This window comes from Paralichthys olivaceus, chromosome 22 (genome assembly GCF_024713975.1).
Source record: "Paralichthys olivaceus isolate ysfri-2021 chromosome 22, ASM2471397v2, whole genome shotgun sequence".
NCBI classification, from domain to species: domain Eukaryota; kingdom Metazoa; phylum Chordata; class Actinopteri; order Pleuronectiformes; family Paralichthyidae; genus Paralichthys; species Paralichthys olivaceus.
Window position 1 is genome coordinate 16,773,189 of NC_091114.1, and position 27,093 is coordinate 16,800,281.

The 27,093-nt window shown below is 46.2% G+C and overlaps 1 protein-coding gene and 1 long non-coding RNA gene across 3 annotated transcripts; one reads left to right on the forward strand and one right to left on the reverse strand.

Moving 5' to 3' along the window:
* Positions 1-1,632: 1,632 nt before the first annotated feature.
* Positions 1,633-25,902, forward strand: gal3st3 (galactose-3-O-sulfotransferase 3). 2 transcript variants are annotated; one of them, XM_069518294.1, is made up of 3 exons: positions 1,633-1,872; positions 19,891-19,997; positions 20,792-25,902. In XM_069518294.1, exons 2-3 carry the CDS (start codon positions 19,915-19,917, stop codon positions 22,083-22,085), a joined length of 1,377 nt encoding a protein of 458 aa, XP_069374395.1. In that variant the 5' UTR covers positions 1,633-1,872; positions 19,891-19,914; the 3' UTR covers positions 22,086-25,902. The 2 variants fall into 2 exon arrangements, with proteins under 2 accessions (XP_069374395.1, XP_069374396.1); XM_069518295.1 differs by lacking the exon at positions 1,633-1,872 and adding an exon at positions 4,536-5,716.
* Positions 10,895-13,838, reverse strand: LOC138406331 (uncharacterized). The gene is made up of 2 exons (XR_011239813.1): positions 11,797-13,838; positions 10,895-11,702 (listed from the first exon to the last, which is right to left on the reverse strand). It is a non-coding gene; the product is annotated as an uncharacterized lncRNA (long non-coding RNA).
* Positions 25,903-27,093: the final 1,191 nt, after the last annotated feature.

The window sequence follows — 27,093 nt, forward strand, 5'->3', positions numbered from 1 at the left end:
CTGCCTGCTACACATTTACATCTCAGTGTCCCATCGGCTTCAAATTCAAATGAGACGACCAATGACTGGACCCTGAGGGGAGGGCAGGGAGGTGCAGGGAGGGCAGGGAGGTGCAGGGAGGTGCAGGGAGGTGCAGGGAGGGCAGGGAGGTGCAGGGAGGGCAGGGAGGTGCAGGGAGGGCAGGGAGGTGCAGGGAGGGCAGGGAGGTGCAGGGAGGTGCAGGGAGGTGCAGGGAGGGCAGGGAGGTGCAGGGAGGTGCAGGGAGGGCAGGGAGGGCAGGGATTTTATCATCAGAATATTATCGACTCCATGATTCTGTTCTGACTGTGCACCGTCATGTGCTAACGTATGTGTACTTGTACTTGTATCTGTGTAGGACCATTTTCAGCTGTGAGCCCTCGAGGTCACTGGACCGTTTCAGGGTTCAGACCTCTTTATTTACAGTCTATGGTTCAGACCTCTTTATTTACAGTCTATGGTTCTGACCTCTTTATTTACAGTCTATGGTTCAGACCTCTTTATTTACAGTCTATGGTTCAGACCTCTTTATTTACAGTCTATGGTTCTGACCTCTTTATTTACAGTCTATGGTTCAGACCTCTTTATTTACAGTCTATGGTTCAGACCTCTTTATCTACAGTCTATGGTTCAGACCTCTTTATTTACAGTCTATGGTTCAGACCTCTTTATCTACAGTCTATGGTTCAGACCTCTTTATTTACAGTCTATGGTTCAGACCTCTTTATCTACAGTCTATGGTTCAGACCTCTTTATTTACAGTCTATGGTTCTGACCTCTTTATCTACAGTCTATGGTTCAGACCTCTTTATTTACAGTCTATGGTTCAGACCTCTTTATATACAGTCTATGGTTCAGACCTCTTTATTTACAGTCTATGGTTCAGACCTCTTTATTTACAGTCTATGGATCAGACCTCTTTATCTACAGTCTATGGTTCAGACCTCTTTATTTACAGTCTATGGTTCAGACCTCTTTATTTACAGTCTATGGATCAGACCTCTTTATTTACAGTCTATGGATCAGACCTCTTTATCTACAGTCTATGGTTCAGACCTCTTTATTTACAGTCTATGGTTCAGACCTCTTTATTTACAGTCTATGGTTCTGACCTCTTTATTTACAGTCTATGGTTCTGACCTCTTTATTTACAGTCTATGGATCAGACCTCTTTATTTACAGTCTATGGTTCAGACCTGGGTCAGTTTGAGTCCGGTGTAAACTGCAGAACTTTAAACGAGGACCACGAGTGAACAGACGCTTTGGTTCTTTGATAAAACCATGAAGTAAATAACGTTTCAGAGGTTTTAAGAATAAATAATATATAAACAATATAAAAACTAAAGACTGCACTTTTTTTCTTGTCTTTCATTGATTCAATTCTTTTTGATAAAAAATGACTCATGTATATATAAACAGGATGGCTGCTCATTGAGTCATTGAGTCATGAGGTCACTGAGTGTCCTCCCTAAAACAGAAGTATGTGTGTGCGTGTGTGTGTGTGCGTGCCATATGCCGGCCCAGCGTTACGCATCACGGGCACAAAAGCGCGCATTGGCTACTGAAGGAGAGAGGGGGGGTGCAGGAGGAGTGGGGTCGAGAGGAGGCTCCGCTGACAGACACACGGAAGAGAGGCTGCCTCGGAGGAGGCTGCTACACCTGAACACACACACACACACACACACAGCTGTAGGCGAGGAGGAGAAGGAGGAGGAGGAGGAGAATAAGGCCAGAGGCTCTCCTGAAAATAAAAGAAGAAGAAGAGGAGGAGGAGAGAGGGGAGCAGCGGGGACGCGGAGCCGCAGAGAGAAAGAAATCACCGCCACATCGCGCCGCAGCTCCGAGATGACAAAGGTGGGTGACAGCGTGCTCCCATTGTGTGGTGTCCCCGTGTCTGTCCTCACGGAGCCGGGGACATGTCTGATGCTCGGTGTCCTCACGGAGCGGGGGACATGCGGGACATGTGGGACATGTGTGATGTCAGAGAAGACGCATTTAGACGCTGGCTCGTGTTGTGCCAGGAGAATTACGCACGGACCGCGGCGCCGGTTTCCGTTTGAATACGAATGGATTTATGGATGCGCTGCTGGGGACACTTTCTGTGGAAGATGTGCTCACAGGCAGACTTGCGTGTGTGTGTGTGTCTGTCTGTGTGTGTGTGGCCATTATAGGAGACGCGAGGCGGAGTGATTTCATCCACAACCACAGAAAATCTAATCTGATCTGGCCCACATTCCATGTTTGCTCCTCCAGGATGATCTTGTTGTTGTTTATGTCCTGGAACATGCGTCGTGTGTGTGTTTGTGTGTGTGTGTGTGTGTGAGAGGAGGAGGAGGAGGAGGATGGGGGGATGGGGGGGGTTACCGTGATGCTCTCCTTGAGCGCCCGTGGCATGTCGGGATGATTGATTTCACCTGTTCGCTCAGATTAACACTGAACACTCTGAATTAATGAAGCCGCACGCATGAGATTAACTGAGATTATCAGCGGTTTGCTGGCTCGTGTTGTTCAGCAGAGACAATTCATAACTAACTATTTATATCTGCGGCTCAGTGGATGTAGATGTTGAATGTTTCCCACGAGGCACTTCAGATTCGTCCCCATTGGTTTTATTTATACAGTGTTTCCTGTTTGAAACTTGAAGTCAATAAAACATCCAGGACCTTTGTGGTTGATTCACAGGACAAAACATGTCCATGCACTTATTATTGACCCTGCAGGACATTGTGTGTGTGTGTGTGTGTGTGTGACCCGACAATAACACTTTATTATTATTAATCTTGTTTTTAATGAATCATCTGTTCACTTTGACAGAATGGATCCAAACAGGCCCCAGCAACATTACATCCAGTGAGGACAACTGTGTTTCCTCTAAAGTTCAGTGAAGCTGAGAGGAAACTGTAAATGTAAAGATGTAAAATTATATAACATCAACATTTACCAATTTTAAATATTCAAATTACAGCCTGTGAATAGTCATAGCTTTATTACCAGTGTGGTTTTGAATCCATGCTGAACCTTATTGTGGCGGGGCTCAGTTATAAACACCTCAAACAGATAAAGACACAGACGTAGAGGGAAACTTGATGTTTTCTATTTATTTACAGCCAAGCTGCACATGGACTAACTCCCACAGAAGCTCTGATGTTACTTTTACACACTCAGCTCCTCCCACTGGGCTTAATTACCAATTTAAACAGTGTTACGGTCAAAACCCAGCACATGGAAACTAAAGGAGCCGCTGACAATGACTTGTTTATGTCACAAAATATCTGCCCTTCAAACTTATCAAATGGATTTTGCGAACAAAGAGTCTGTAAATAGTATTTTAATTATCATTAAACAGGAAACTGTTCAAATGACCTTCTGTGACGGAGAACACCAGAGAGTTGTTTCACTGAGAGGCTGATTGTGTTTTCTGAGTACGAGCTGCACAGAAACATTTAGATCTGTTTCTATTTGATGGGAAAATGGTGGAAAAAAATTTAACTAAGCTTCGCTGCAGTTCCAGGTCTGGATGATATACAATATTATATATATATATATATATATATGTGTGTGTAGTGGACTTTTGTTTTATTATGTCATATTAGTCTTATTTTATTGCCCATCCCTCCGTAGCTCTATTTGACCTGGACTCGTCACCATCTTTCTCTCTGTTAATCTCCTCTCTAAACTCTCTGTCTCTCTTTCCGTCCCTCGTGTCCTCTGTGTCTTCAGGAAGTAGGCTAAGAGAAAGGGAGGGGGGGGGTTTAATAAACCTTTTTGCAGCAGGTCATTTTCAAGCACAGACCTGAATAGAGCTCTGTCTTATTTTTTTTTTTCCTGGCGTGTCCACAAGACAGGCACCGGGCTGAGGGCGAGTGTGTGGCCCCTGTGAGGAGCAGAGCAATGCAGGGAATAACAATGGAGGTGAAGTGGAGGAGAGCAGGGACACGCACACAGACAGACACACACACACATGCACACACGAGGAATCAGGAAATGTGTTGCGTTGTCTGGAATTCTCCGGATTGTTCAAGCTCGAGAGTCTTCCTCGACTCTTCAGAGGGAGGAGAGTTGATAGAACCGGAGACGGCGATGCACAGCTCTGTGGCCGCTCGCTGCTCCATCCCGTGAAGAGGCTTGTTTTCAGGCCCCGGGCCAAAGAGGCAGCAGCAGCTCTGTTTACTGCTGACGCTCGGAACTGCTGTGGCATAAGTTTCTTTTTCAGTCAAAGATTTGTGGGATCACACGAGTACAAGCTTTTTAAGTAGAAAAATTATTTCAAATACTGTTTTAAAATCAGTCTGTTACATTTCTGTCCTCGAAATGAACAGAAAACTCTTGAGCTTGTTAAAATACATTGAAGGTAAATTATGTTTCTGATGCTGAAACCTGGAGAAGTCCACGGGTTTCTTCAAGGTAACGGGACGTTTCAGTCTCGTCGCCTTCTGCGTCAGATCGGCTTTAAAATGTCCGACTCTGCTTCAACTTCAGACAAGGAGGGAGACACACCGTGTTAGCCTGTTAGCCTGTTAGCTGTTTCTTATATTGGTCACTCGTAATGGATCATGTTAGTCGTGGTCGTTGGTCCAAAGTAGTTCAGCTGTCGCAGAATAAGAGCTGTTGGAATTCTCTAAACGACGAGGAAAGGAGCTTCACTGCTTCCTCACTTATCTCCTTCAGCAGAGGAAACATCGGAACACAACCACGTGAATCTAAAAAAAACAGAACAGCTGTTTTATTCTCCTGATCCAGATCTGATGTGAATCCTCACATCTGTCACATCTGTCCAGAGAACAACCAACATATTAAACTCATAGTTCACAACGTCATCATTAACACTTGAGTACACATCTGAAATGTATTTCACTCTCGGACTGTGGAGAGGACACAGTCACTCTAATGTCTCCTCGTACGTTCTCACACTGTTACATTATTCTGTTGTTGAAAGTCTCGTCAGAGGAGAACTTCACATTGAGCTTCCACCAGGTTCATCGCTTCCTTTGGTTAACGTGTCATCAACGTGTCATCAACGTGTCATCAACGTGTCATCGACGTGTCATCCAATTGACAAAGTGGTTTTCTCTTCATTTGCATGTGTTTTGTTAGAGTTCCCTCCTGATGCAGAGCGATAGAAGCAGTAAAAAACAGTAGAAGCACAAAGTTCAGACGCATGTTGTCTCCTCTGTGTGTCTCCTCTGTGTGTGTCCACTGTGTGTGTCCACTGTGTGTGTCCTCTGTGTGTGGACAGGTACAGGAGGACGTGATGTTTTCAGGCCGAGGTCGTCTCCGTGTGTTCGTGGAAGTCAAAGCTGGTGTTTAAGACGCAGAGCTGAGCGATCAGAGCGGCTTGTGATTAAAAATTTACTTGTGGGCTCACCACAGAGTGTGTGTGTGTGGTGTGTGTAGTGTGTGTGTGGTGTGTAGTGTGTGTGTGTGTGTGTGTGGTGTGTGCTTTCAGACACAGCACTGAATCTCCGGACTTTCTCTGGAAGAGCTGCGTGTGAGGACGCAGACGTCCCCGTGAGACGGTCGTAAAAGGTCTACAGAAAGTCCTTGAGGCGACGTGAGGACGCAGCAGGAGATCCTCCGCTGGATTCACTGCGAGTGGGTGTGGTGATGACGTTCGAGGCTGTAAACAAAATCAGATCTCTGCAGCTGAATAAATACTTGACTTCCTGCGGCTCCGCCCTCACCTGAACGCTCCGTACAGGTGAGCGTGTGAAAGACAAATTCAGGAGGACGTTCAGACCCAAGTGTGAGAGTTCATGTCCTTGGACAGTTACTCTCACTCAATCCATAGTTTTAAAGTGTGTCTGTGCATGTGGAGTGATTAATGTCTCCTCCTCGTGACTTCAGGGAACTAACTGATGTTGCTGTGCCCCCCCCCCCCTCAGCCACATCTGCACCAGCGACGACTCGCTCCTGAATGTTAACGAGCGGCCGACGGCTTTGAAAACGTTTTTCGAATGATGAAAAATATATTTGCTCTTCATCCCTTCAAAAATTAAAAAAAGGCTTTTATTGTGGTGCTCGCCGCGGTGACGTCTGCGGCCGAAGCCGGTGCCAGATGAAGACAGATGGACGAGGGTTTTGTCGGTTTCGGGCCCGACTCCAGCAAACTGCCCTTGGTGCGATTTCATCTACTTGTAGATTCCAGCAGCCGCTGGATTAAAACGGTCTGTGCAGGAAGATTACAGACGAGTCCTGTCGGGGGATGAACCGGTACACAACACACCATTTATTATTCATACTGAGGACGACCTCCGTCTGTTGTTGTGGCGGTCAAACCACCAAGATCTCGTCTGTTGGTCTGTTGGTCCGTTAGTCTGTTAGTCTGTTAGTCTGTTAGTCTGTTGGTCTGTTGGTCCGTTAGTCCGTTAGTCTGTTGGTCTGTTAGTCTGTTAGTCTGTTGGTCTGTTAGTCTGTTAGTCTGTTGGTCTGTTGGTCTGTTGGTCTGTTAGTCTGTTGGTCTGATAGTCTGTTGGTCTGTTGGTCTGTTGGTCTGTTAGTCTGTTGGTCTGATAGTCTGTTGGTCTGTTAGTCTGTTGGTCTGTTGGTCTGTTGGTCTGTTAGTCTGTTGGTCTGGTGGTCTGTTGGTCCGGTGGTCCGTTGGTCCGTTGGTCCGATGGTCCGATGGTCTGTTGGTCCGTTGGTCCGTTGGTCTGTTGGTCCGGTGGTCCGTTGGTCCGTTAGTCCGTTGGTCTTTTGGTCCGTTGGTCCGTTGGTCCGTTAGTCTGTTATTCTGTTGGTCTGTTGGTCCGTTAGACTGTTGGTCCGTTGGTCTGTTAGTCTGTTATTCTGTTGGTCCGTTGGTCCGTTAGTCTGTTGGTCCGTTAGACTGTTGGTCCGTTGGTCTGTTGGTCCGTTGGTCTGTTAGTCTGTTGGTCCGTTAGTCTGTTGGTCTGTTAGTCCGTTGGTCTGTTAGTCTGTTGGTCCGTTGGTCTTTTGGTCCGTTGGTCCGTTGGTCCGTTAGTCTGTTATTCTGTTGGTCTGTTGGTCCGTTAGACTGTTGGTCCGTTGGTCTGTTAGTCTGTTATTCTGTTGGTCCGTTGGTCCGTTAGTCTGTTGGTCCGTTAGACTGTTGGTCCGTTGGTCTGTTGGTCCGTTGGTCTGTTAGTCTGTTGGTCCGTTAGTCTGTTGGTCTGTTAGTCCGTTGGTCCGTTGGTCTGTTGGTCCGTTGGTCTGTTAGTCTGTTGGTCCGTTAGTCTGTTATTCTGTTGGTCCGTTGGTCCGTTAGTCTGTTGGTCCGTTAGACTGTTGGTCCGTTGGTCTGTTGGTCCGTTGGTCTGTTAGTCTGTTGGTCCGTTAGTCTGTTGGTCTGTTAGTCCGTTGGTCTGTTGGTCTGTTGGTCTTGGAGGTCTGAGAAGCCAGCGTGTCACTGTGAAGCTAATGATGCTATCAGAGAATCCTATGTTTTAGTTTTAGCTGTGGTCAAAGCTTTATTTCATATTTATATGAATCTATCAAATAACTGAGTAGAAAGAAAAAGTCTTTGAATCTTTGAGCTGCTCGTGTTCCGCAGCCTCTGTCTTCACAAAGTCTGAGTTTGAGCCGAGTGTGTGTCGATGTGTGTGTCTGTGCTGTGCTAGCTTGATGCAGGAGAGAGCGACTGTGTGATTGAACAACAACAACCTGAAGTCGGCGGTGCAGAGTTCCACTCTCACTGTGAGGGTGCGTTGTCAGGACGGTAACATGCACCCACAGAGGCGAGTGAACAATGTGCATGTTACACACACACGAGCTGCACGGGCACTGGAGCAGATGCATTTCCTCCGACAGAAGCGTTTTCTCTTACCTGTTAAATCCTCAGTGTCCGTCTGCCAACACACCTGGTGTTTCCAGAGAACGTGAGGCGGCTCGGTCTGTTCGTCCTTTACAACCTTATATTTAAGAATATTACAGTAATGTTAAGTAAATCAAAATATACATTCCTTCACTTGTTTGACCTGAAAACCAATATTCACCAATAAACTCCTGCAACCTCAACAAATATTCAAATAATAATCCCAGAATGAAGGAGGTGAGATTTGTGTTTGGAATGATTTCTCTGAGTGTTTGTGATTTGATTCGGATCCAAACACAACCTCCGTGGTTTCACCAGGTAAATATCACCTGAGGGACGTTGCAGTTTATAATAAATAAAACTCTCTCTCCTGCTGATGAAGCTGTGGGATGTGACTGAAAGCTCCAGAACAGCCGCTGAACGCACCTCGAGGTGACACGACTGGATTATATCACTTGTTCTGTTCCAGATAATCACGTCACAGTTTTTATATAAGTGGGATTACACCGAATGTCTCTGTAGCAATACTCGGCGTCACGTTCACGGCTCACACTTGTTCAGAGGAAGCTGCTGACGCGTCCTCAGGTCTGACTGGACCTTCGGGTTTTTGTGGGGCTGTTCCCATGAACCCAGAGGGAACACACCCCCCCCCCTCCTCTGAGGAAACAAGAGGGGCTTATACGGCATCAAACAAAACCGAACAAACGAGCCCGGTCAGTAAGGACACACCGCGTTGGCTATCAAGTCCAGGGTCCGTGACAACGAGCCATTCGATACGTTATCTATAGAATCTGTCCCACAAAATAATCCAGACACCAGATACTGAGAAGTGAATATCTGCTTTCAGCAGGAAGGTCTGATGGAGGGCCCCAGCACAGAGTGTAGCACTGCAGCGGGAACCTTTTCTCATTGTCTCCATGTTGTAGAATGGATTTAAGGACACTTGTTGTTTAAAGAGGTGAAAGACGTTAACGTCAGTGTCTCGGCTCCTCCCTCATCGTTCAATCTCAGCCTCAATCAACCAGCGTCGAATTTTCATCCCTGAATACTCGTGATCGATCAGATCGAACCTGCAGACCCTTGGTGGCTGAATGCTTAAGGTGACACCACTGAAACACATCGGTAGTTTGATTCCCTCTGGGACCGTCATACCCAAACTCCTCCTCGAATCCTAACGTGTACTCTAACGTTCATTCAAGATTAAGACTTCATCCGTTCTTCTCCGTGTTTGGTTTGAAGGTGTCGCTGGGACCGTTTGTACTCGTTGTTTCATCAGTTTCGTTGATTCTCTTCTCGTGTTCTTGGTTTTTTTCGTAGAACTCACGTCCACGTTGGCGGATTCAATGGAAGCGCTGCTCGTGCTTCACCGAACCGGAATGTGGTTTGTGTACTTTGTTTGTGTTCCGTGCGGTTGAAGCCGTGTCCGCACTCAGTTATGTTGAAACAAAGCTCAGGTGTGTCATGTTAGCCAAACATATCATGTCAGTGTAAACGCAGGTTGAATATCAAATGTCAATATTAGCAGAGAGGAGGCAGACGATGAACGTGGTGTGTGTTCATCCGACCTCTCGTCTGGTTCTGCTGCTGTTTCTCCGTCTCCGCTCCAGAGTCCGGCCACAGGCAGCTCGCCATCTGCTGTTGACGTTTTTAGAACGAGGAGAACTTGTGAGAACAGCGTGTTTATTGTTCCATTGTGGTTAATTATTCAGTTTCTGGCGCTGCGCTCTAAGCGGGCGCCTGTCGGGAGGCGTCGCCACAAAGCAGGACTGACGCTCTGTGGAGAATCTGGAATCTTTGAATCCGTCGTTTTGATTCTGTTTTGCTTCGACCCCCCCCCCCCCCCCCCCCCCCCCCACTGTGGGTGCCTGCAGTTCTCCTGTGACCTCGCTGATGAGCTCAGCCTCTGAGTCATTACAGCCACATGGGTGTGAATTCACAACAGGGCCGCCCGTCACATTCATACCAAAGGGACTCGCGGCCGCCCACTGACCACGAATCAGCTTCAGCCTCATAAACCAGTTTTAAAATAAACAACGGCAAATAAACGACTTTTTCATTTTAAATTGAGATTTCACCAAGTGAAGTCGTCTTGTTTCATCTTCGGTCCGAATGGACAACAGTAACTGTGGAAATGGAAAGTAACTGAGTACATTTACTCAAATAATGGTACAAAGCTGAGGTACTTGTAACTCCAAGTACAGTTCAGTTACTTTGTAAAATACAAGACATACGTGATGGAGTCACGATCCTCGGACAAGATTCTTCCAGAATACGTCTCGATGATTCCAATAATCTGAATGGATTCATCTCGAAAATGTTCATTTTAATCCAACGACATTAAAAATCCACTGAAGAGATCTGAACTCATTTAAAACTAAACACAGAAGAATAAAAAAGTGAAGGATCTTTTCTTTATTTCTACATCTGACCATCAGCCTTGTGTCATAGATGAATAAATACTTTATTGATCCTGGGGGGGGGGGAGGTCCCGCAGAGAGATGATCAGCTGCTCTTCAAAGCTCTCACGCTGCAGAAGCAGGAAGTCACCAGAAGACAGCGGCTGGGTTTACTTTGGCTTTGATTCTGGAAATCAACTTGTTCATTATTAGCTCAACTTCCTCTTCACCTCAAACAGAAAGTCCAGCTCTCTGCGGCTTCTTCTTCTTCCACATTTGTGTTTGGCTGTTTTCAGACGAGGCCTCTGGACACGACAGTCTCCAGAGGCTTCGTGTTTCCTGTTGTCCGTCATCCGTACATTTCTTTAATTTCGGGAGGAATGTTCACTCGGATGAACTGATTCGATTTCAGTGGCAAACGGTCAAAGGGCTCTTGTGTATGTGACTAAGTAGGATGTGAAGTATTTCTACTTCTTCCTGAGTAGTTCATAATCTTCCACCGCTGCTGACGTGTTACTACAGGAAAACTTGTCCGGAGCAACTGACGTTCAGGAAAACGTTTGGACTTCGGTCTGAAAGCAGCTTTTGATTAATATTCTCCGCCCGTCGTGGGTCGTCTAATGAAACCTGCACTTCCTCTCTTCCTCGCTCTAATTACTCCTTATCTTAAAACACCAACCACAGTATTACGGCTTACTTGTTTTTTTAATGATTTCCAGACTAACTGGACCAGGGTTCTGTCCTCTGTCACTTTGATAAACTCGGTGATTCACTGCTCCGCCCGATTAAGCCCGTTTGACCCGGTCATGATTGGTATGAATGAGGAGCATGTAATTGCTTGCAGGGAGTTTCACCGTGGGAGTGACGTGTCATTGATCCGGTATCGATCTTATCGCTGCGTGCTCGATGGGAGCTCATCGGTCCGTCAGCGTCTGTCGTGTTTGTGGGTGTGAAGCCGGGTCAGAGGTCAGCGTCGGGCGTAATGACGCAGCACCACTTCTCATTTATTGAATTTTCTTTAACTGCATTTGCGAGAGACAGAAAAACTCTATCTCATTAATTTTTTTTCACCATGTGGTCGACACTGTTTGTCCACATTAAATCCCTGCGACACACCACAGACACAATAAATGTTTTAATCACACGACCGGTCCAGACTCTGGAAACTTCGCGTTCAGATGACTTTCTCAAATGTTAACGCATGTGTTCACTGACAGGCTCAGTTATTTATACAGACCTGACAGTGAACGTCCTCCGGCACAAGCGTCTGTCCCTTCACATGAAGACATTTGAGGGTGTTAACCTTGTCTTTTTGATTTATTCAGCCCCTGAAGTCCCAAAAGAGATATGATAAAACAAAGAATGATCTTAATGAGAGGATTTAGGATCATCATTTTAATATATATATATAAATCTCTCCAGTACTATGATTGAAACATCCGTCCTCCTGTTGTCCTGTTGTCCTGTTGTCCCAGCCTTGATGAGTTTTCTCCGTCTATGGTACCAATCAGTTGAATCTGAGTCATTAAAACACAAACCTCTTCTTAAAGTGATAAATAATCTGGATAAAAAATATAATCAGTCAATGCTTGAGTAAATGTCCTCAGTTACTTAGTGAGCAGAGGAAACACAGGGGGTCGTCCTCCATCGCAGCCTGTCTTCATGAAGTCTCACAGGCCTCCCTCCCGATCCGTCCGTCCACCTCGGTGCAGCTGATGAAAGCCGACAAGCTTTTAAACAAGCGTGTCCATATTCTGCTGAGGAGCTTTAATGTTCCGTCTGTCTCCAGTCCAGACAGCGCTGATGCTTAATTGCGGCGTGCAGGCGGCTCTTTGGGTTTTCTGGCAGAATCAAAGCTCGCCTGGTTGAGATACTCCCTGTGGGGGGAGGGGGGGGGGGGTTGTAGAGCGAGGTGGAGGGGTTTACGGTAAGGGGGTGGGGGGGGGGGGTTACTCAGGAATTGATCAATCCTGCTTGTTTGACAATCTGATGAAGTGGAGCCTTTGTCTTCGGTGAGGAGGAGGAAACTCTCACTGCAGCAGAACAAACTGTCGTCCACCCAAACCAGGAGCACGGGGAGGAAACCTGCCGGATCCCCCCCCCCCCCCCCTCCCCCGGCTTCCGCGCTAAGCGGCGGCTCGGGGGACTTTGTGGAAAACCTACAGTCGCTCCTCTGTCACGGTGTTTGCGACGCCGCGGTGAGCTCGGGCTGTTTGTGAGCGCCGCCGGTCGGACGCTGTGACTCTGTCGAGCGGGAGCTGCTTCAGGGCTTTGCCTCGGAACATCACATTAATTTGGCAAGGAGGCGGCCTGCGTCTTATGTAAATGAACAGCTGAGTTGCAAAAGCACATTGAGTTCCCTGAGCAGGATATGAATAAAGAGGAGGGAGGGACGCACACGGGGGGTTTGAACCGTAGACACCAACACACCGCCTCGCCGCTCGGCCACATGAGACAGAGGAGTGGATCTGTTTGTTCCTCCTCACTGCTCTGTGCTGCAGCTGTCACCACAGATGAAGGTGATGGAAGCCTCTCGTTTGTCGGGATCTGAAGTCGGACTTGTATTGTTGAGTCACGTCAGCATCGAACCTTCAGGTGGCAGAACCTCTGAATTCAAACATGGTGACGTCCGGTTCTGTGAGGACGAGACGGACGAAGTGTTCACGATGTTTTATTCATTCGTGTGATCATCTGTTGTTGTGCTGCTCACGCTGACATGTGCAGGTCCTTCACCCTCAGCTGCTGCTTCAGTCGTGATCACAGATCTCTAACACAACACTTCTCAGTGTGGGGATCGAACCGCCGACGTCGTGTTCATGTGCGCAGACAGAAAACAGAGCATGTTCTTGTCATTTGACTTCGCCGGAGGGAGAATTCTCTCTGCTGATGGTTTCTCTCTCTCTCTCTCCGCGGGTTTGTGATCTGAGAGACTTTCTTCAATAACAACAAGACTCTGATGTTGATTCTGCCAATCAGTCTCCTTCAGCTTCTCCTTCCACCCTCGCTTATTTGTCTTTTGTCCAATTTCATCTTTCCTCCCTGGCTCTGCTGCCCTCCCTCCTTCCCTCCCCCCACTCTCATCACTCTCTCTGGGGGGTCATTTAGGGTGAGGTAGAGCCTGTATCTGGGGGTCGGCAGAGAGTCTACCCTGCAGACAAGTAATGATCCAGACACACACACACACACACACACACAGCTGCGTCCACACACAATAACATGCATGTTCTCGTACATGCGTGTGCTGGGATTTCATTGGGTCTTTCTCCGCGTCTCTAACAGGTCCAGGAACAGGGTGGGGCGGATTCTTACAGAGGGCCGTAGGGACGCTGGCTAGAGAGGGATAGAGGGAAGATACAGTGATGGAGGGAGGAGGAAGAGGAGGAGGAGGAGGAGGAGGAGGAAGGCTGCAGGACAGATTAAAGTGAGGAGGAGGAGGAGGGAGAGCGATATCAAAAAAAGAAAAAGTCTTGACTCAGAGGGTTCGTGACCCTGAGAAGAACTCGGTAAAGTTTGAAGTGGATCCAGATGAACGTAAAGACGCTGGAATAGTTTTACACTTTCTTCAACATGCTGAGGTCGGGCGTGAGCGTTAATCCTTCTAGTTTACAATCATACAAACGTTTATGGTCAATCTGCGAAATATAAAACCTCAGTTCAACCTCATATACTTATATACTAATATACTTATATACTAATATACTTATATACTAATATACTTATATACGAATATACTAATATACTTATATACTAATATACTTATATACTTATATACGAATATACTAATATACTTATATACTAATATACTTATATACTTATATACGAATATACTAATATACTTATATACTAATATACTTATATACTAATATACTAATATACTTATATACTAATATACTAATATACTTCTATACTAATATACTTATATACTAATATACTTATATACTAATATACTTATATACTAATATACTTATATACTAATATACTAATATACTTATATACTTATATACTAATATACTAATATACTAATATACTTATATACTAATATACTAATATACTAATATACTTATATACTAATATACTTATATACTAATATACTTATATACTTATATACTAATATACTTATATACTAATATACTAATATACTTATATACTAATATACTTATATACTAATATACTTATATACTAATATACTTATATACTAATATACTAATATACTAATATACTTATATACTAATATACTTATATACTAATATACTTATATACTTATATACTAATATACTTATATACTAATATACTTATATACTTATATACTAATATACTAATATACTTATATACTAATATACTAATATACTAATATACTTATATACTAATATACTAATATACTTATATACTAATATACTTATATACTAATATACTTATATACTTATATACTAATATACTAATATACTAATATACTTATATACTAATATACTAATATACTTATATACTAATATACTTCTATACTTATATACTTATATACTTATATACTTATATCCTTCATGACCGAGCTTCCTGATGTTTTAATGCTCTGCAGCAGAACTTAGTATTTGCATGAGGACTCTGATGTTTTTAATTCCTTCGTTGCGGCCCCGCTCCTCTGGGACGCCGCGTTGTTCTTTTATAATAAATGAGCAGGAGCAGAGTTTGGTGTCAGTCTGATCACCGCCTCCGTTCTCTTGCTCTTTTCACCTTTTGGTCCTTAATATTTGAATACAGCTCGTTGTGATTCACACATGATTCAGCCTCCGCCATGAAATAGATTCAACAGAAGAGAAAGAAGAAGACGAGAAAACTCACACAAGCTGATTTCATACATGAATTTACTAGAATGTCCAGAAAATCAGGTCTGAAGTGAAATATCTTAACTGATATGAAAAGATTTCTGCACTGAATCTGTTGCTTCTCCCACTTTTCCTTCTTCGTGAGTCTGATGTTTGTGGATCAGAGTGAAATTACAGATATGGACCTTTATCTTAAAAACCTAAAATTCTCTCCCTCGTGTGAGATGAAGATGAGCGCTCTCGCGTGCAGAACCTCCGGATAATATCCAGAGAGTGTCCGGTCTTCAGAGCACGTGTGAAAGCAGCTGCAGTGAACATCAGTGAGTTCTGACCCGTGAAAACAAAGAGTTAAAACACAGACAAATAGTAAGTGACAGTTATATTTGTTCTTCTTCCAGAGAAGCGATGAAGCAGAGAGTGTTTTCAGAGTCAATTAGACAAAGCTGCATTCAGGTGGCGTCAGTGTTTCCAGCGCTCCAGTAAAACTTTAACTTTCATCTCCTTAAAGCACATCAAGCATTTCTGTGAATCATTAAATCAAGTGAGAAGTTGGGAAAAAATATCTCGTGTGATAAATTCATTACACGCTGATTTTACGCAGCGACAGAGGAGCCTCTGTCTTCACGTCCCAGCATCGCTGTATGTCTCCGCTCCTGGGTTGGGGGTGGGGGGGGGGGGGGGTCTGTGTTTCTACCAGGCGGCGTGGAGCAGCGGTGGGGGGGAGGTGCAACACTGTGGAAAATAATTTCAAGCCTCATATCTCAGATTGATTTTGGGGATTTTAAGAGATAAAGCCTCAGACGTAAGAAAACAGTCTTCTTAGAAAATAGATTTCTTAGATAGCCCAGAACACACAACCACACACACACACACACACACACACACACCAAATGATTTATTCAGTTTAGAAGTTTGAAGCATTTCACTCTTCTCTTCATTCTCAAATGACAAAACCATCTTTGTCGTTGAGCAGCTGCAGACGTTAGCCACAGGTCAGAGTTCTGTGTCGGCTGCAGCTGTCACATTCTCAGCTCGGCAGCCGCTCCAGTTGTCTCTGCGTTTCCAATGAAGTCGTCTCGTGCAGTTTGTGCAAAGTCGGGCCTGAGTCCTCTTGTAAATGCTAATCATCACACGTGGATTCCTCCGGGGCGGGAAATTGACGGGCGGCACCGGGAGGTCAGACCTGAACAGCTGGAAGGAATCCAGGGTTTCGCTCCAGGACTCTTCAGCGGGACGGACGTTCGATCGCCTCCACGGGTCTGAAGAACACATCGTGTCCAACGTGTCTTCACCCTGAGATTCACCTTCAAACATGGACCCTGAACTGGAAGCAGCTTTACAGAAGTAAACATAAGAAGGAATGAAGTCGATTAATTACAATTCTCCAAAATAAAATGGAGCAGAGTCGTTATCTGCTCATAATGAAACTGCTGCAGGTGGAAGATTTATGATTTATATAAAAGACAAGGTTCACTTACATGGAAACTGTCCTCTGTCTCCTGATGTCCTCCTTACCAAATGAATTAAATGTTGAACATTTGCTCACAGTTGCTGTGTGGAAGGTTCCGTCTGTAAACTTTACTCTTCACAGCCTCGACCTCGGCCTTTAGTCCAGCTCCATGTGGGGTTTTAAACCAGATGTGACCACATGTGAAGGAAATGATGGGTTGGTAATTTATTCCACCACTTGACAGGATTACACAGAAATCTTACATTTGGTTGTGGATCCCGATTTTGAACTTTTGTTAGCGTCGTTAAAAAAGGCGGATATCTCAAAACCTCAGTACGTCCCTCCAGGTAGATGGTGGTGAATTCTGGGATCCGACCCTTTAACCCGGTGTTTCCCCTCCACCCAGCCGACACCGTGTCACTCACACAGCGGTTCACCTGGCTGCAGACCAGCACAGTTTCACAGCTGAAGGCTAGCGCTCATGCTAATGCTCCCTGCAGGACTGAGCCTGGTTCACACCGTCCACAGTGTCACATGGTGCGGTGTGTTTTGCCCTTGGTTTCCCGCGGCAACAGACATCATGTCACTGATGGCTGCACTTTGGGTCGTCGCCCCGGTGACGGTGCACCGAACAGATGTGACTGCACGTGCCTGTATGTGCATGGTGTGTGTCGGCGCGTGTGTGTGTAAATAACACGACTCGTCACAATGGATCCAGTGGATAAAGACTGACTCCATAATTAGATTTTCTCCAATATCTTCCTCATCAAAACACTTCGTCTCCCACGCTATGCTAAACACCGTGTGTTACCACGGAAACCAGCTGAAATCACGGGAACCTCTGCCTCCGGATCTTTTGGCTCCTCGTCGAGCAGAACCTCCAGAATGAACGAGTGAATTCATTTAAAATGTTTGAGTGAGGCTGCGTTAGAGGAACACTTCACATCGGTGTCCTCTGATCCCAATCAGACCTTCTGAATTAACGAGGCCGCAGGGCTGGTGCAGGCGGAGGTGAAGGGAGACGATGGAGAGGTCATGTCAGTCGACTCAAAGCCACTTAAATCCTTTTCTTATTAACTCTCTGTGACACATGATCTACCTCTCACACACACACACACACACACACACACACACACTCGCTGCGTACAGATGTCTGCCTCTCGTTAGCTGCACTTTGCCGTATCCGACCTCTCTCTGAATTGTCGTGTGCACCCGTTTGTTTTTCTGAGATTTGCTTCATATGACTTTTTTTCTGATGCAAACGAGATCTGAATGTAATTGACCGACCGGGAACACGTGAAGTTTTCTTAGAAATGCGATGAAAAGTTAATCTGGTTCCATTTCATACAACAATATAAGGATGTTTGAGCAAGAAGCTACAAGACATCTGTGGTTTATTCCAGGAGCTCGGCCGAGGACGTCTCGTTGTGTTCATGGATCAGCACGAAGGGGTTGATCTGAACGCTCTGACGTTGGGTCTGGTTTGTGCTCTGACTGCAGGTTGGTTTGCATCTTTATCTATTTATGGGATCTGATGTAATAAGTGATGACGATCGGACGGCTTGTAAAAGTTCATCCAGATTATCTGACGGTAAAACAAAATGTTTATACGTCCGACGTTTCCAGTTTCTGAGGCTTTGACAAAACAGGAAGGATAAAAAGAAAAGAGCTGAATCATATCCAGACGAACAGCGTTTTATTTATTAAAGAGGATGAAGTGACCTTTCCCAACCTTAAAATAGCTGTGAGTTGTTTTCTGACGTCTTCCTCTGCTGAACGGAGCTGAGTCCTTCTCTAAAAGCCAGAAAACAATTTCATCATGCTGCTTATGAAAGAAGAACGCTAAGCCGTGTCTGTGTTCCTGTCTGAGCCGTTTCACACTCTGAAATGGGTTTACTAAATAAAGATGGACAATTGCTTCTGCTGCCTCGTAGAAGAACTCTCAAAATTCCTATTTCTTGTGCCGACGCCTCGTTACTGAGGTTTTCTGTTTCCCTGGTAACGGTTGTGTGTAAGTTATTTGTGATTTGACTTGTAGAAGATGTAGAACTGGTTTGTCTGGTTTCAGCTCCAGGAAATTTCTCCTTGATTTTTTTTTTTTTTGACACCAAACAATCATCAGATGAAAAGATGACGATGATCAGCTGCAGCTTCACGAGCGCAGCCAGAGACCCAAACTCCCCACTCTCCTCTGGACTAGAGATTTGGGTGTGAGGAAGGCCCAGAATGGCTGAGTGCATCGGGGGTTATGAATAAGTGATGATCTTCCTCCCTTCAACGTCTGTCGAGTTGCCCTAAAGCAAGGCACTTCTCGACTCTGGCTGCACAGGGAACGCTCAGAGATGGGAACTGTGTGGATTTTGGCTGAGAAAGAGCAAAAGTACACACTTTACTTTTCTTTTGAAGTAAAAAATGGTGAGATTCAGTCTTGGTCAGACAAGCAGAGGGTACTAATACTATTGAGTATCAGTGCTTTAGTGTGTTTGTGTATTTGTACTGAGGCAGCACAGTCACAGCCGTTCAAGCTTTGTTTTAAATGAACGTCAGCAGCTAAATCTAATGCAAGTGAAGTAACCGGTGTCATCAAAGCGTCCAGAGGCCCCGACTTTCAGATTCAGCTCCAAACAGCGTCAGTTACTCTTGAGTTTTTCTCCTGAACGTCCTCTGACTCCTCCTCGACCGGAGCTGCGCTCACACACCTGCTCCCGCGCAAGAGGCGCGAGACGAGATCAGTCCACTGACTGGTCCTCACGTCCAGCTGCAGGAGTGACGCTGTGTCTCTGCTCGTGATCAAGGAGTGAGAGACGCATTGTTATGCGAGTCAGATGCTTGGACTCCCTCCAGGTTCCTCTGCTGTCGTGGCATTTCAGCAGCGAGGGTCAAGCGACACTAGAGTGGAGTGGACACGTGGAGTTTCGGCCTCGCCGTGAAGTGCGTGTCGCCCCGTTAAGGACGGCCCTGACGTGCGGGGCCGTCTGTCCAGGGTTTGAGCCAAGAGATTATAAAAGGGTGCAGCAGTGCCTCTCACAGCGGCGGAGGGTAATGAAGGTGTCATTCGCTGTGTTACTGCCGAGCCACAGAAGCCAAGTCATGCGCCTGCTAATGGATCCCAGCAAGTATTTCTTGTTGGGTCCCCCCCCCCCCCCCCCCCCATCGTTAGCATCGTTAAAAAAGCGCCCCACCCTGTCCTGTCCTCCAGCAATTATTTCTTATCGCCCTTCCCGTTCAGTCCTCATTTCCCCATCCTCTGACACCCCCCCCCCCCGTCTTACCTCCCTTTTGTCGTCTCTGCTCGTTTAATAATTTCCCGCTTTCACCGGCGCTCTCCTTCCACCTCATTTTCATTTTTGCTCTCTCATTACACCTCCACCTGCCCTCGCTCTTTACCTGCTCCACCGCTCCGCTCACGCTCGCTCTTCTCTTCTCCGCCTCCCACAGGCCCAGTGACGTGGAGAAGGCAAGATGTCGCAGAGGAAGATATTCCTGATCTTCGTGGCCATCAGTACTGTCAGTCTCCTGTTGCACCATGGGGGCCACTTGAGCTGGTGAGTGACTGAAACACGCCCACACGTATGCAAACAAGCACTCGCATTATATAAATATATATAAATGAAACTGTGTCTACCCGCTGCCTCTGTGAGCACATCTGGAATAATTACAAATATTGTCTAATTTAAAATCAGGATCATTATAATTTTCAAATGTGGGAGTTTGAGTGACGACGCTTCGGAAAGTCGTCGGAGAGACTAATTATAAAAGCACAGATCTTTGACAGCCCCGTGTTCTCCTTGTTTCCCACTTCCTGTCTCTGCCGGCGTACTTTGTTGAACGTTCCCCTCGTCTCTTCACTTTTCACACGTTGTTCTCACATCTTCTCAAAACGTGAGTCTGGTGTTCAGACTGCTGCAGGTGAACACTGCGGAGGATTCATCACGCGTGCTCGCAGTCGAACATGTGGTCGTTTCCTCTGGGGTTTGAAATTTCGCTGTTTTTGCTGTAAAACATTTCTGTCATGAATATTCATCACAGCTACAGCTTCACTGCAGGGATCCGAAATATAGAAGATATTTAAAACAGTATAAACCATAGACAGTCTCTAAAGATGCAGGACGTGAGTGGGGGCCTGCCTCTGCCATGTTAGTGGATGGGACATATAAATACACAAACAAGATGAATTCTGTCAGTCTGAGTAGTTCTTGACACGCCGATAATTCGTGACAGTGGCTCCTCCCCCTGAAAGCTGCCTTGCAGACTAGTCCCCCCCCCCCAACACACACACACACACACACACACACACTTTCCTCTGCTGAAGGATTAAATCTTATTCTTCTTTCTCCAGGACCATGGATGCCTTCCACCTCGGTTGTCCTGCCATCCAGTCCCACCCTGCCCCAGGCTTGAAACCCAAACACACCAATGTGGCCTTCCTCAAGACCCACAAAACGGCCAGCACCACCATGCAGAACCTGCTGTTCCGCTTTGCCGAGCGTAACAACCTGACGGCGGCGTTGCCCGTGCAGGCCTGCAGCCACCAGTTCTGCTACCCGCGCTCCTTCACCTCTCACTTCGTCCATCCGCACACGCTGCCACCAAATATCATCACCAGCCACATGCGCTTCAACAAGGCGGAGCTGCAGCGTCTGATGCCCAACGACACAATATATGTCACCATACTGAGGGAGCCCAGCCACATGTTCGAGTCCCTGTTCAGTTACTACAACCAGCACTGCCAGAGCTTCAAGAGGGTCCCCAACGGCTCCCTGGAGGCTTTCTTAGAGGAGCCCTGGCACTACTACCGGCCGGATGAAAAAGACTCCATGTATGCACGCAACTCCTTGACGTTCGACTTGGGTGGAGACAAGGACCGGCCATCAACAGATGTGGCATATGCACGGTCCTTTGTGGCTGAGGTGGACAGAGTTTTCTCCCTGGTGTTGATCGCTGAGTACTTTGATGAATCGCTGGTTCTCCTCCGTCACCTCCTCTCCTGGGATCTGGAGGACATACTCTATGTCAAGCTCAACATGAGGACCCCGAGCTCGAAGCGGAGCCTGACACCGGGACTTCCTGCAAAGATCCGAGCCTGGAATTCTTTAGATGCACGTCTCTATGACCACTTTAACGCCTCACTGTGGCGCCAGCTGTCAGCTCTCGGCCCAGCCTGCGTGGCTAGGGAGGTGCGACTCCTACGGCGAGCCCAGGAGAGGCTGATGAGAAGCTGCTTTGGTGATCGGATGCCACTTCGGTCGGCTGCACAGATTAAAAACAAGGAACTCCGACCATGGCAGCCTAGTGGAAAAGTCGACATCGTGGGGTACGACCTACCAGTGAATCTCAGCAGTGGGTTCTCGAGTCAGGCCCAGGAGCTCTGCCTCAAGCTCATCCTGCCAGAAATCCAGTACACACGGGTTCTCCTACGCTCCCAGTCGCTGCGCTACCGTCGAGTCTACCAGCTCCGGCCCCAGCAGCAGTCACATACCCTCCAGCAGCCCTTACGCACAGTCCTGCCTCGGCATCGCAGTCCACAGCCCGCTGCAGCTCCGGGTCCTCCAGGAACACGGTCCATGGCCACCTCGAAGCCTGCTGCAGGGTCTCAGAGTCGGACCACAAAGTTAGGGTCTAAATCCTCATAGGTCCAGACCTCATAGTCTGGAAAACAGAAACTTGAATATGACGATGAGAGCCCAACAGACATGCATTGTTCTGCTCATCCTGATCCACGAGACAGGGGTTGGCTGTTGGTGGGGGGTGTGGAGACAAGGGCACCTGGGTTGATCTTGAATCTGTGTCCCTCCTGTTCCTTCCACACAGCATCTGGGATAAAAAAAAAACAAAAGAGGGAACAGGAGGGAAAGGGGAATGAGACGTATCTGGACTCAACTTGAATCGTTCCCCTCTCTGGTCTGTGAAAGCAAATCAGCGTTGGCAAAAAAGAAGGGGCGGGAGAAATCCACACTGGGACTCGGCTCAGTTGCACACCTCTACACGCTCGACCACGGCGGACGGGAGAAGAGTTTGAGGGGAAAGTGGTTCTTTTGAAGCAAATCTGTTATGTGCAGCCAGGACTCAATAAAGAAGTGGTGATATCAGGCCTATTGTGCGGCACAGAGTGGGCTTTGTGTGCATCACACTGGTGTAGTGTCATGTTACTTACTTTCAGTCTCTCTTTCTCAAACTCTGTCCCCCCCCCCCCCCCCCCCCCCCCCCCACATGCCACTTCAAGTCTTTGAGAGAGACATAAAGGGATCAGCCGACAGGTCTCCAAAGAGAATCCTACGAGACCAGACCTCCATCCATTAGCACAATAAACAACTCTTCACTTCTTCTCTCACAAACTATTCACCCTGAAGCAATGACTCACAGAGAGACTCAACTCTTCAACCTGTCTGGTTTCCTCCCCGCTTCCCCCGAACTCTCACCCATCTCCCACCCTCTCCCCCCTGCTGGTACCCTCGGGTCAGTCCAGCTCTCCTCACCAGCTCAAAGCACCGTCAGTGTGTTTCACTCTGTGGGCTTTTATTTTTAATCTCGGGTGTTATCCAGGTCTATATGCTCGACACTGAAGGATCTACTGAGCTACCAGCAGCCCCATCTTACCACACACACTGAAAACCTAAAACAACTGGACAGGACAAAGACTCGGAGACTGTGGGTGTTTGAATATTTAATCGTCTTGTCTCGCAGCCCTCCTATGGCCCAAGCGCTTGGGTTACACGGCCTTACATTTTCATTAAGGACATTTTGGACCAGGTGAAGGATTTAAACCCAGATCATGTTAAGGGGCTTGAAGCCTCTCGGTCGCTCTGGGTTGATGATGGACTCTGTTTATATATTTAATGTGTAATTTATGTTCTTATATTCCTCCGGTGATCAGCAGGGCACCGCTAAGTAACCCGGGGGCGGTGGAAGGATGTCTGGGAGTGTGCGAGAGTGTGTGTGCGAGAGTGTGTGTGTGTGTTTGTGTGTGCGTGAGAGTCGTTCCATTTTTTTTTTTTTTACATCTGTCGGCATGGAAACAAATGGAAAAAAGAGTTGTTCAAACTATGTATTATTTATTATCGGGACTTAAAGAGCCCCATTACTATTTTTAACTGTTATGTTTCATGACTCACTGAAGAGTTGTGCTTCTGCATCGAGGAAGCAAAACGTCACAGGTTCAGCACATGACCTGCGGCGGCAGCGGTGGAACGAGGCATGTGGCAACACTATGAAATATTAATGGTATACGTGTTTTACATAATGCAGAACTACAAAGACCACTTCTGGGAACCGCACATTGAAACGAGTGTGGTGGCTTCGCGATGAATGTTTCCCTCCGCGGTGCTTAAGTGCTCCACCACGCCGTGCGCCTGTGGTTGGATTTTGCCGCACTGTGCTCACAATCCTGAAAAACACCAGAATATAAAAGAGAGAAATGGAGCAGGTGGGAAACAGAGTGCTTCTGAATATCTGAATTCTAATGTGAGCTTATCGGAACCTCACACAGAACTTTATATTTATTTGCGGATCTTTATGTTCAGATGCTCGAAGACACGTACACTGTAAAAAGTCACGTCGAAGGATCATTCTTTAACAAAGCCCGTGAAAAGAGCAACACTGAGGAATCTGTCGGTCGCTGTATTGACTCGTGCTGAAGACGACTTTAAAAGTCTCGCACGATCTCAAATGAAATGAATATTTCCAGCTGTGGATGAAAGCACATCTGATGCAGTGGTGAGTATTCATGGCACCAGGACAGTGACACGTGGGATCCACTCGTCGTAGTGAAAGACGATGTCACTTTGACTTCACACATCAAACTACCGAGCACGCGTGACAATGGAGTTTGCAGTTGTAGAAAATGCTCACACACGTGTTTCGGTGAATCTGCAGAAAGATGCTTCAGGAGTTGCAAACTTGTAGATGTTGCAAATTAAATAAAAGATGTGAAGTTCTGGACAAAATGTGCAACGAGAGACGCACTCAAGTTCTGAACTCTCGGACAAACTTCCAGCACAAAGACAAGTCCGGAACTGCAACTGAGTGAATCAGAGTCACAGAAACTGATTTAACCTGGGAAACGTTCCGCCGGTGATTTGTTTACGTGTAGAGTCTGGGGCGGGGCTTTGTGAAGTCAGCTAATGCTGCTGAGTAGAGTTTACACCTCCGCCTTAAATAAAATCAACCTGCAGGATCAGAAATCTCATTCCCCTGAATATGACAGAACTTTCTGAACCAGACCTCAGACCTCACAAAGTTTCGTGGTCGTTTCGGAAGCGGACGGGGGTGAAAACGTAACGAGTCCTCTGCTCTGCACCAACTCGTCTTCTTCATGGTTGCTCTTGGTCTTTTCATGGGATTTGTTGGCAGCAAGAGAAACAAAGAACACGGTCGACCTGTCGATCAGTTTTACTGCCGCCGCTCTTTCTCACTGGATTTAATTCATTTGACTTCGGTTGTTGAATAAAAAATAAGCTCAGCGTTGAATGAAAGTTTTGAAAATCTGCTGTAAAATAAAAAGCTGCTGCTCATTTGTGTTTCCCTTCCACTTCGTTGTTTCACTTCAGAATATCTTAAAAAGAATTGTTTTACTCTGACACCATTTTGTTTTTGAAAGCTGGTCATTTGATTGGTCGAAGGGGCCATTTTGGAAACTTCCAGAATTAAACTGTTCATGTGTTAAGATGACGGATGAAATGATTTACACTGAATTGCAAATTTCACTATTGATTTATTGTTTTTTTTTGTCTTTTATGTATTTTATTTTGAACATTTTATGCTGAAAGCTGCAGGTGATGAACGACCTTTGACCTGATTTGAAAGAACACTGGAGATTTTCTGAGTTTACTGTAATAAACTGATGCTCACACACATTCCTGTAGGAGATCAAAATAGCAACCGTGCTCTAAAATGCTTCTCGTGATTTTGTCGGACTATGATCCGAAGAATAGAACTTTATTTCCCCTCATCTTCTCATTTATGATCCGTTTCTCCTCTGGCTCCCAAAGTGCTCTTTGATTGTACGAGTCGTTCCTCCCGCTGTAGCGGTCACGCTGCTGCCGCGGAGAAGAGTCTTGGGGAAACGCCAGAGGGGCCGTAAAACACTACAATAAAATCTCATCTGCTCCTTCTTGTCTTTCAGTGATGTTGCAAAGCTGCTCTGTAATTCTGCTCTAGTGGAAAATGAACCTGTTTCTCGTGGTGTCGCAGCAGTTTTCTTTAGGTCTCTGCTGAATCGTCGAGTGACGACTGTGTCTTCATCATTGATTTCCATCCTCTTGTTTATGAGCTTATCTGTGAACTAAGAAGAATGTTTTTATCTTTTCATTCTGAGGAAGAGTTTGGTCGTGTGACTGGACTCTGGGGGGGGGGGGGGGGGATGGCCGGCGACAATCAGAGCGAGGGGCAACAAAAAGCTTTAGAGTGATGGGCGGTGAAGGTGACGAATAAAGAATGAATGTTTTCAATTCATTTGAACGTGTCCGTGTCGTTCCTGTCTTCACGTATGTTCGTACACACGCTCATCATCAGCTGACATCTACAACACGCTGCAACAGTCGCTCAGTCACGGTTCTGATTCTGGAAAGTTTCTATTTTCCTGAAGACGCAAATCTTCAGCTGCAGAAATAAATAAATAAATAAAGCTTCACTCTCAGGAAAGAGAACGTGTTTACGTGACTGTGACTGAAGCAGGACGTGTCCTTCCTGTCCGTCATCATGGCCTGCTGTTGCCACGGCGATGCCTTTTGTGAAGTGACCATGCACATAAATATCGACAATATTATATTTAATGGCTCTTATCATTAGTGACTGGCTTTTTATTCATGTGACTGCAGAGGCAAGATCCTGTTCAGCTCCCACACACACACACACACACACACACACACACACAGACCCACACTCACACACACACACACACACACAGTCTGTCGGACTCAAACAAACTATTTCCCTCTCGCCACAAAATCAAACTCAACAATTCAACACATGCAAACACAGGAAGTCGAGTTTAAACCATGTTTTTATTTTTTCTATGAACTCGTCTTTATTTGTCGCTCACATGCTGCCTTCTGAAGCACCAGGGAACTCTGGGTAAATTGCAGGCGGTGAATTGTCAAGTGCTTTGCCTTGATTGCACCGTGATTGGGAGTAAAATGTCAGAAACCTCGTCGTCGTGCAGGAGGACGACTTCTCTCTCCTCCGCATATTTTTTGCATAATTCAAGCATCAAAGTTGGAACTCATGGAAATGAAGCAGAACTTTATTCGTAGTTTGAGGAAATAAAATTCAAATCAGTGTAAATGTCATTACCTCCACCAGGGAGGTTATGTTTTCACCCCCGTCACCGTGTTTGAGTGTGAACAGGATTTGTAGAAACTTGGTGGATGAGACGTGAGCGGGGAAAGATCCCAGCTCGTGTTGTGATGGACCCTCACACAGGGAGGGAGGATTTCTATTGCTTCAATTAACAGTGTGAGAAAGAGTAAAGCTCTTGATCTCCCAGTCGATCGACGGTCTGACCCTCAGATGGTCATGAGCTCCGGGTAGAGACGGGATTAATGAGATAACACAAGAGCCAGAAATGAGTTTTCTCCGTCAGGTGGCTGCAGAGCCGCTGCTCCGTCATGGTGAAGGAGGACGGTTCAGGTTTATCAGGTTTAT

What these genes read in the sequence shown, in the direction of transcription:
- gal3st3 (XM_069518294.1), top strand. Translation starts at nt 19,915, where the DNA reads ATGTCGCAGAGGAAGATATTCCTGATCTTCGTGGCCATCAGTACTGTC. An exon ending in CATGGGGGCCACTTGAGCTG is followed by an intron (nt 19,998 to 20,791) that starts GTGAGTGACTGA and finishes TTCTTTCTCCAG; the next exon opens with GACCATGGATGCCTTCCACC.